The sequence below is a fragment of the Hakea prostrata genome, chromosome 8 (assembly GCF_041222555.1).
Source record: "Hakea prostrata isolate BN-2017 chromosome 8, UWA_Hpros_2, whole genome shotgun sequence".
Classification (NCBI taxonomy): domain Eukaryota; kingdom Viridiplantae; phylum Streptophyta; class Magnoliopsida; order Proteales; family Proteaceae; genus Hakea; species Hakea prostrata.
This window is the reverse complement of record NC_142607.1, coordinates 41,110,330-41,120,872: the sequence shown is the minus strand read 5'-3', so window position 1 is coordinate 41,120,872 and position 10,543 is coordinate 41,110,330. Positions and strand designations below refer to the sequence as shown.

General features: G+C 38.9%; 2 protein-coding genes across 2 annotated transcripts; both read right to left on the bottom strand.

Annotated features, from left to right (window-relative positions):
• Positions 1–560: 560 nt before the first annotated feature.
• On the bottom strand, positions 561–2,992 carry LOC149007908 (uncharacterized). The gene is given in 2 exon segments (XM_089164645.1): positions 561–2,019; positions 2,021–2,992. Coding segments are annotated over 2 exon segments (2,106 nt in total). The 5' UTR covers positions 2,942–2,992; the 3' UTR covers positions 561–834.
• Positions 2,993–7,487: 4,495 nt separating this feature from the next.
• LOC149007907 (uncharacterized) lies at positions 7,488–9,695 on the bottom strand. The gene is made up of 3 exons (XM_089167177.1): positions 8,372–9,695; positions 8,099–8,217; positions 7,488–8,006 (listed from the first exon to the last, which is right to left on the bottom strand). Exons 1-3 carry the CDS (start codon positions 9,693–9,695, stop codon positions 7,488–7,490), a joined length of 1,962 nt encoding a protein of 653 aa, XP_089023303.1.
• Between the last annotated feature and the right edge of the window lie 848 nt (positions 9,696–10,543).

Here is a 10,543-nt window from a genome sequence, read left to right as displayed (position 1 = left end):
CAGCAAAGACCTTGGTACCTATCAAAATGGCGTGTTTCGGTTTTGAGTTTGATGTTAAAGGTGTAGAGATAGCACTTAAGCTGTCAAAAGAGATGAAGGTGACATGGGTTGTTGTGCTGAAGGGATGGAGAGGAATATTCTCCATGATGGACTCTCTGCTCTGTGCTCTCCGTCAGGGGAGACGATTTGGACTCCAGAATGTTGGCTATCAGCATGAGTAATAGTGGCAACAAGCTCACAATTTACAAAAATTATCGATTTTCCAGCAAGTCAGCTCAATATCGGCAAAAATTGTTGAAACTTTCATTGTGTGAATCATAAATCAGCTTTTTGAATTTTGAATCAAGGGAAAGAAGTAAATAAAGAGTTTCAATATACAAATGAATAAAAGAGAAGACTTTTATAAGCATAATTTTCAATGTAAAGGAAGCAAACGGAGATGTAGTACAAACTCACCTTCGCAAATGGAGAAACAAGTAATTCTGACCATGGGTCAGGGGCAAACCCACGCTGCATATTTAAATAGTTATAAAGTAATCCCTTTAAAGACATAGTCGAGGTATTTGTTAGTCCAGGTATGTGTAAGCTGGCCAAAACAAACCTCAGTTCTTAAAAAAAAAAAATTGTTGATTTTACTTATGCTTATATGACATAAGTATCTCTTAATTATAGTCAAATTTTATAAAAAAGAATAAGACTTAAAAGCCTTTCCTTATATTAATTTTCAGATCATCAAAGTCACTAGTAGACTAAAAGAGTACAAGTAGGTTCCTGAAAGATTGAAACCATACAAGCTGTGTTGCCTACCTTTCTTTTTATTTCACATCTTGTTATTTAAGCCATGGGACTGTCTTCCCCTCTTGTAAGAATACCTGCATGAGAAAGCAGAGCCCATAGGTGTGTCAAAAACTCTCCACCCTTGACCAACTGCTCTGCATGCCCAGTTGCATTATCAGAAGGAGCAAGAAATAGAATCATCTCTGCCCAAAAACCAGCTAAGATCTTCCACCTCAGTTCCTGATCTCCTATGTTTATCAGTTGCTTCCCAAGCTTAACACCCATTGCTGTTATTGTTTTGGGATCAGTTTCAGCTTTCTTCATCATCTCCTCATACTTCAGTTTCTTAGACTTGCATCCCTTGAGAATGTCATTGACTTCTTCAACTACTCGATCAAATATGAAATGTATAATATAAAAGTGATCAGGCAATAGAGTTGGAGCTGAAGACACAAGATAGGAACAGTAGTTTGATATGTTAGTAGCAACCCGAAAATGAGGATTCACTTCTCTTCCCCCTTGCTGTGATTGCAAAGGTGAAATCTCACAAAGGGTGGTGGCAATGTGCCATACCAAGATAGAATGAGTATGAGTCTCAAGATTACATGCCCAGCCAAGGTCACTGGCTACTCCGTTTTGCCACAAAGAAGCCAGCCCGTTCGATAGGAGCCGGCCATTCGCTTTCAGAGATTGAATAACAGCTTTCTTCACATCCAGATGTAATGTGATCCGGTAAACTGAAAAACCTTTAGTAAGCTGATACACAAGTGAGGAAGTGAGACTATGATCTAATGGCTTGGGAGGGCTGTGATGGTAAGATAGAAGAAGTGAGTACTGACCCAATTGTCTGGTCCATGGTTTCAAACTGAAAATGTGTCGATACTGCCTATGGCAAAAGAACTGAACCACCTTCTCAAGATACTTGTTTGAATGATTTTTAACATATTGGCAAACCCACATCACAGTTGCCCAATCTGAAAAAAGAATCGCGATGAGCTGCAAAACCTGCAAGACAGCAATGGCGAGTACTACCACACGAGTGACCAGGACATCAAGGTTGACCCCTGAAGCAGTAACAAGAGTAACAGTATCTTCTGTTGTTTGGTAATCATTAAGTGTAGAGATTGCTATCCAACTACTAGCTACAACCATGATGATCTCAATGGCCTTATAAGCAGGAAATCCAAAAATGAAGATAACAGGGTACTTAGTGTAAAAGAAGTCATAAAGGAATGCAAGCTCTACCTCTGATGATTCTGAAGGTTCTTTCATGGTCATCTAGGAGCTCATCCCAGAGTCTCCATGTCTTATCAAGGCAGCTCTCTGCAAAAGGGTACCCTGCAAATCTCCTGCGAAGAAGCTTAACTAATGCATAGGAGAGGCAAATATCCTTCAATCTCCCATCAGGGTCGCCTCTGTGCTTTAGAAGTCTCCCCTCACAGTCCCAGATTTTTTGCACTGTAACAATTTCAGGGTCCATTTTCAACTGCATCTGGTAACCTGGTGGCTCAACCGTTACCATTCTTTGTTTCTCTCCTCTGACCAAGTAATGGTAGCCTTTCATTTGGGTTGGATCTATCTCACTCTCTTTGCTCAGTTCAGGCTCACAGATCATATAGTCTGCAACCAATTTGGTGTATCTCACCAACCCAAATTTTCTACTCGCAGAAGCATAAGAAGCTATTCTCTCACCAGCCTTCCACATGCTTAAAACCCAAAGGAGCCAAAGGGGTACCACAAACTTTGTTTCAGCACTGTACTTGGCAATCAGCCAGCTGACCCAGAAAGTTTGAAGAAGAATCTCACCATAGTGTCTCCATCTTTGCTCATTATCTTCAAGGCTGTACGCAGAGATGGAGTCAGCACTCCCAAGGACAATGAGCAAAAACACAGCCCAAACTGTGAACAGCTCATTGTGGAAGTTAGCAGATTGCATCAGTCCAACAGCATAGGATATAAGGGAGTAAGACATCACATAAGCTACCCAAATGGAAAGTCGAACAACTGAGCCATAAGATCGACGCCTGAATGAGCCAAACACAATTAGAAATGCAAGAAGGGCTGCTGTCAGGCACACAATTACTTCAATCCGTGCTAGTCTGCCATAAGGATTGTCTTTGCCTTGTAGCAGAACTGTAGTAACGTTTCCAAGCGTGAGTGTCATTTCTCCCTCTCCCACAAGCCTCTCACTTAGTGGAAGATTAAAATAGCAAAAGCAAAGTTCATATCCTTGGCCTTTTATAAAGAAATGCTTGTCCCATCCCTCATGAAAGACGAAGAGTAGAACCAACCCCCACTCGTGGACAAGCCTTGAGGTTTGAATGGAGGTTTTGAATGGAGGTTGGCCCGAGCTTATCCATTATGCAAGCCCCTCAACCGGAGTGAAAGATACCTGAACTAGTCTAAAAGAAGTAATCCAGCAGGTATTTAATGCAGCAACAATTCAATTTGTCCTGGTGCTTTGAATTTGAAAGCCATCAACTTGGAATTAAGCATCCATGGACCATTTAGATGGTTACATACATGATTTTTGCCGTGGGAGAAGTGAAACTCAATCCTAGATGATGTGTGTATAATACAAAGCAAATTAAGTGGACAGAAACTTTCTTCTTAGTTTTGATAGCTTGGATAATTACACTGCAGACATAATCTGATAACCATTACACGCCCATCCGACGACTGGTAGGTGCAACCACTGCTCCAGACAATACATAACCAATAGAAATTCTACCAAAAGGACGATGTGATAATATACATAAGACTACTGACACCATTTACACACCTAGCCTAAGAACTAAGCACAGGACATAGAGAACCAGAGACAATTCAGGAACCACCATAGCGAGAGAAGTAGCCACTAAAGCATCAATTGAAGAGCATCGACAAACAATATAGTAGAATCAGTGAACCAACAAACTAGCCAGCATAAACAAGCAGCATGTTTGGTAAGAGCTCAGCAACGATAATGCTCACGTAGCCATGCTGTATGGAACTATAGATGATGATCGAATCATGTTTCAACAGGATAAAGACATCCCAAGTAATGGCCTTGATCTCACAATTCAGCATCTCATCCTCTGCACTGCTGAATCAGAAAGCGCAGAATCAGTTTCTAATGTTAAATTGTAGATACCAATATCCCATGCAATAACAATTTCCTTACTAAATAGCAAACCATTCAGCAAAATTATTTGGATGCAAAAAAAAAAAAAAGGTTATCACTCAAACTTACATTTTTTGATAATAAAATGAAAAGCATCCATACTTACGTCCCAAAGATTTGATATTGCTAATCAATTCACTTTCAGCTTTCTAGATATCCCTACAAGCCAAATCAAATCCCAGCACCCTGGAGGCTATTAATAACCACTGAAAAATGCGAATTACGTCAGAGGAAACCACAAAGAAACAGAAGAGAAGATATCAACAAGCTAAATGTATTTTAGGAAGGCCACCGTTTTCGGTACATAAAGGAAGACGGTTTAACATGTCTGTGGTCATCTTAACGAACGATCACTAAATCAAACTGAGGAAAATTGAAGCGAGTGGACTACAATGCTGTAGAAAAATCAACTAGTCACAAAGTTCTGGAATACAACCAATCAATCAGGAAGTGATCCTTGTTTTCCATTGTTGTTGACACTAACACAGTCCAGTTTTAAAATACACACAAAGAAATAATCTGAACAGGGGATGCATTAGGTTGACAAAATTTTCTGCACATGGAAGGCTGATGGAGGGGTGAAACTCCAGGAGTCTAACTTCCTATAGGAAAATAGAAAATGCTAGACCAAAAAGAGAGAATTTTTTGGAAGCATCCCATGAATTAAACCTGCTCAACAAGATACCTGTGCCAGGAATAGCTTTAATCAGTTGAACATTTACAGGAAATCAGCTCCAAGAGACCGTGAATGTCAACTATGACTTCCCAGATATAAAATATAAGCAGCTCCTGCTCAGATGTCAAACAACACCCAATGATGAGTGGTTTCAGGTCAAGAAGGTCCGGTAGTGGAACCTCAACTATCTATAAATTATTTTAGACCATAGTTGCAAAGGAAATTTTATTCCGTATGGTACGTTTAAATGCTCAGAATTTTATCTGGATGGTCAAAAACACAGCCAAAACATTTCCAGAATGGGGAAAAGACAAGATGAATAGCATATTTTAACTAAGCTCATACCTTTCAGCCATCATAGTGGCAGTGGTAGTCATGAGAAGCAACAGCAGCGATTGGTAAGGAGCAAGTAGAGCTTGTAAGGAGTACTTACAGGACTCCTACCAAAGCTCAAATTATGATCATATAATTAAAAAAATACAGAAAAAGGTAAATGAAAATATTAGATTATAGTGCTATAACCTCACACTAAAAGAATTGATATCGATCATTTTGTTTCTGATGATCACTATTTCCCCCCCCCCCCCCCCCAATTATCATCTCCTCTCTCAGGCTTCAGCTTAATCAACGAGGGGGAAATGCCTAAATATGAAGGCCAAAAGAGCCAAAAGAACAACAAAAATGTTTCAGACTCCAGTATTATACAGTGGCATTCTTGTCACTCATGCAACCTCAAACTTGCTTCATAACCAAATCTTTTTGTTGTTTTCAGGCTGAAATTTGCCCAGCAGGACTATGGTAGGCCCTAGTATTGCAGTGTATACTTGCAAAAATATGAGGAGAAGCAGGGATCACATAAGTAGCAACAAAAAGGGAATCAGAGTCTCAAAGATTGTAGGACAGCTGGACCAACTGAAATGGAAAGGGGGAAGAATTTGTTAGGAAAGGAACTATTATATTAGGGAAGGAAAAGGTAGAATTTTGTTAGGGAATTTGCAAGGTAGGCCTTGCAGGGGAGAGCTGTTGTTCTTGGGTAGCTGTAGGTGAAGAATTGTGTATGGGCCTAAGCCCAAACTGTAAAGGAAATCTTGAGGCCCAAAGTAATATAAGGCTCGTGTGCGTCAGGGGAAGGTGTTGGCAATAGAATGTGAAGCATGAGCCATACCCAACACTTATGTTATGAACTCATGGTTTATATTGAACTTATGATGGTTGTATTATTGTATTCTCAAGAGTCAAGAATGTGATACATTATTGCACTAATATGGATGGAAATCTGTTGCTATTTAAGTTATTGATGTATCTCATCACTTGCTTTTCATTTATATATATCCTAGTGGTTCTACATTTCATGTTTTATAACTTTGCATATTCACTCCTGCAGCATTTCGGTTTCAAACTTAGGTTTGAGTAAGAACTCACACTTAAAGTAGTTTTTTTCACAAATCTGAGGTCACCCGTGTGTTCAAAAGCCCTAAATAGGCTTAATACCAACTTTAGCCCAACTGACCCTTGAAACCCCCCGAGATGGCCCTTAAATTCACTCGAGTTGGCCCCGAAAAAAAACCACATCTTGAGCGAGATCTTGCTTTTTTGGCCTAGCAAGATGGGTGTCAAGAGCGAGTTCATAAACCATGGTCTCAAGAAAGTACATAAATGTGGCTTGCTATACATAGTCATGGTCATGGATGGGTTGACTTTCTAATGCAGATTGGATTGGATCACCAGTTGACATTACCTTAATAATCCTCAACATGAAACCCGATCCTCAACTCAATCAAATTTTCATTAAATAATCAGACTTCAGAAATTACAAAGAAAGAATAGACTATGTTTACTAAAAGACTCTAATACTAAGTGGGATTCCTAATAGATTAGGATCCCACCATATAATCTTGACTCTTGAAATAGACTTTGTTAGGAACTCGTGTATCGGATACGAAAATTAACAAGATTTAATAACTAATAAGCAAGAACAAACTCAATGATAGCTAAACTTAGTTACAATGGTGCCAATCACCAGCCTATAGCAACTCTGCTGCCAACCACACACAAAATAACTGATTCCCCCTACTCACATCTTTCCCCCCTTTTATATGTTAACTCTACTCTCTCTCTCTCTCTCTCTCTCTCCAAGCGGCATCTTCCTATAGTCCTAACATTTCCACCCCATAGTTGTCACGGCGACGAGGAGATGTGAGGCGGTTTTAGCTAGTTCGGGCGATGAGTTGACGAGGCGCCCTCCGAGGCGCTTCTGAGGCGGTTGAGGCGTTTTAAGTGAAATTTTTACTTTTTAGTGTACATCTCATACACTAATTCACTATAAACATATCTTATATATAATAAAAAAAAAACTAATATTAACCATTTAGCCTACCTCAAGTCATCCAACATACTACAAACCACACATAGTAGGTCCTAAATAAATTCCAAGTATCATACTATCATTAACAAGAATCAAGATACGATAAAATGTAACTAAATAGTAAACACATAGATGCATGAGCAAAACAAATAAACACTATACAACATTCCTTCATTAAATGTCACCAACACTAGCACCACCTACAACTCCACGGCTCCACCTCCACCAGCACCTACAACTCCACTTCTTCTACATTGTTAAGCTGTAGCCAAATATCCTCACAAGTAAAAGAAAAAAATGAAACAAAGCATATTATATCTAAATAGAAAGTTTTAAATATTTAAGCAAACAATTCCACTTATATCTAAAATCTAAAGTCCAAATCCCAAATATACCAACACACCAATATCCAAAATTCCCAATAAAAATCCACAATCCATATCCAAAATTCCCAATAAAAATCCACAATCCATATCCAAAATTCTCAATAGAAAAGTATAAGTCAGCTAGTCATAATCATCATCAAGCAAATTGGTAGCAAGTGGGAGATCTTTTTGAACTTCTTGTTGCTCCAAAGAGGTAGACCTCCAAGCAAAATCATCTACAATGTTCTCATCATCATGCAAATCTTCCTCTTCTTCCATGTCTCCATCAGACTCAGAGTCATGTTCCTCAACCACCCTCTCCAAAGACCTGCGACGTGAGCAACATATATTAACTCCAGCAGATGTTGATCCACTTGGTTGACATCTCCTCGGTCTATTCTGGCCCTCAAGTGATGAAGATGCCCCTATAGCTCTATCAACAGTGCTCCAAGTAAGATTACCCTCCGGATGGACTAAATCATCAGGCTGATTAACCATCCACTCACTGCTCCAGTCAAGCTCATCAAGGAGTAGTGGATCATAATTTCTACTCTTTAATCGCCTTTCATTGATCCTTTCTTGAAGACGACAATTGTAATGAACAAAAGCTAGATCATTCAACCTCTCATGTTCCAGCCTATTCCTCTTCTTGGTGTGAATCTGAATTCATGAGCAATTGAAAAGAATCCCAAGTCATTCTTCTAAATTTAAATTTAAAAGTGTTTTAAATACTTGAATCACTTAATACTTACAAACTCAAATGTGCTCCAATTCCGTTCACAACAAGAGGAAGAACAACAAAGGCCTAGTATCCCTCGTGCAATCCTTGTAAGCTCAAAAACAATTCCTCCATGTGTATCCCACCATGTAACTATAGTATTAAAAAAAAAAAAAGATTAACACATAATAGGTAGAGTTACAAACCAAATAAATATAACTAAAAATAAAATATACAAGTAAAAACTTATGAGGACTCATAATTGTACGCTGTCTGATAGCCATAGCTATGGAGAAAGGACCTCTACCTTGCTTGTATTTATTTGCCCAGGACAATATCTTATCTTGTCGATGTGCATCAGGCACTAGTCTTCCAACAATTTCATTGAAAGAAGTTTGGAGAGAAGTGATCAACTCATAATCATCTACATCATCTAAGTTGTAGAACTTCCTAGGATTCAAAAAAAAGGCTGCACCATATAGAGGTCTCTCCATCTGACACTCCCATCGCCTGTCAATTATTTGTATGACTTTCTTCCAGAGTCGTTCTTTGCCTCCAAAATTGTCCTTTATTCTTCTCTTAGCCTCTTGCATGGCTACAAACACTTCAGGCAATGCGGGTCTTTTATCAGCATCCACAATCCTCAATACAATCATAAGAGGTTGTGATGTTCTAATACAATCCTTCACACCATGCCAAAATGCTGTAGAAAAAGTTGTTTCAGCTACTTTATTCCCTGCTTCTATCTTGGACAAATTGGAATTTGTCCACTCCTCATAAATGAATAAGTGCCTTAAATCATCATTGTGTTTCAATAAGCTTTGCAATGTCAAGAATGAAGTGGCAAACCTAGTCATTGCAGCCCTCACAAGATCCCTGCTATTTGTCTTCTGTCTCAAGGCCTCCAGCAATCTTGTGTGCCTATAAATGAAAGTGGTAATTCTCTTCCCCTGAATTATCACTTTCTTATATTGTTTCAAATTCCCATTGTCCTCTAGCATCAAATTAAGACAGTAGTGGGCTGCACAACGAGTCCAATATAATCTAGTCATCTTCTCCATTAATAATACCCCTGCTGCTTTGTAATTTGAGGCATTATTAGTCACCACTTGAATTACATGCTCTTCCCCAATTTCTTCAACTTTGCTATCCAATAACTGAAAGAGCATGTTTGCATCTTGCACCTGGTTAGATGCATCCACAGAACCAGGGAAGAATGTTCCCTTTGGACAATTGACAAGAAAATTGATCAGATGCCTACCCTTTTTGTCAGTCCACCCATCAAACATGAGTGTGCATCCATACATCTTCCAATACTTTTCATAATTTTTCCTCATCTCCATTGTTCTTTCTATTGCACTCTTCAACAAAGGCACCTTGACTTCATGGTAACTTGGGGGCTTATACCCAGAACCACATTGTGCAATAGACTCAACCATCACCTCAAAGCTTTTAGCTTTAACTGCATTGAATGGAATGCCACACTGATACATCCAATCAGCAATGTGGTTATCCACTCGCTTCTTTTCTTTGGCAAATCTCATTCTATTCAAGATGGTTGTTTGAGTAGCACCCTTAGCCCTCCTTTCTTCAACAAATTCTTCAGGAGTGCGTCTAACATGCATATCCATGGGACCCCTTACTGGTGCCTTATAAAGGCACTTTCCAATCTCTTTGATGCAGTCCCAGAGCTTGGAATCTTGGAGCACACCTCAACCTCAGACCCTACACTAGGTAATGTACCTCCTCCAGTAGAGGGCTTAGAGGCAGGAATAAGATGTTCTTCTCCAATTTGAATGTCATCATACTCCTCATTATCCAAATCAGTAACAACAGCCCTCTTTTTATTTTTCACCAACACTGCATTCATCTCTTGGGCAATTGCTGCAGTGGTCTTGGTGCACTTCACAACATCCCCATATCCACCCACTAGATGTTGCTTCAATCTTTTAATTCCTCCTTTAAAGTTTCCGTTGCACAAACTGCATCTGACTGTATTCCTATCAACAACATCTAGCCAATACCCATATTTCCACCCTGGGTCATTTGACTTGGCCTTTCTCTTCGGGTCTTTTGAGGGATCATACGCTTTACCCCCACTAGGAATAAGATGATTAGAAGCAGCCACTGGATTATCACTTGAGGTCATTTTAAATAACTAGTAAATATCTACAATAAAAAACATGAAACATACACATATAATCAGCCAAATTTAAAAACAATAATAAAGTTGATAATGATACCGTATAATTTTAATTTTGCACCATACCACACCACAATAAAAATCCTATGCATTCATCTAATCATCTCACTTCATGATAAATTGATAATCAAGCTTTTATTCTGAAAAATCAGAAAAAAATTATAGAAAAAATATATTGAAGCTAATAAACAACAATAATCAGTACAAAATTCCAGAATAACAGAGTAAGTCAAACAGAGGAATAAGACAAGCATCCATACATGTTTTGTGGTGTAC

Bases quoted from the DNA above. Each gene is read 5' to 3' on its own strand.
- LOC149007907 (XM_089167177.1), bottom strand. From the start codon at position 9,695: ATGGATATGCATGTTAGACGCACTCCTGAAGAATTTGTTGAAGAAAGG. The intron at 8,218-8,371 runs GTAGAGGTCCTT...TTAATACTATAG, and splicing joins GGCAAATAAATACAAGCAAG to TTACATGGTGGGATACACAT. The intron at 8,007-8,098 runs GTAAGTATTAAG...TCATGAATTCAG, and splicing joins ATTGGAGCACATTTGAGTTT to ATTCACACCAAGAAGAGGAA.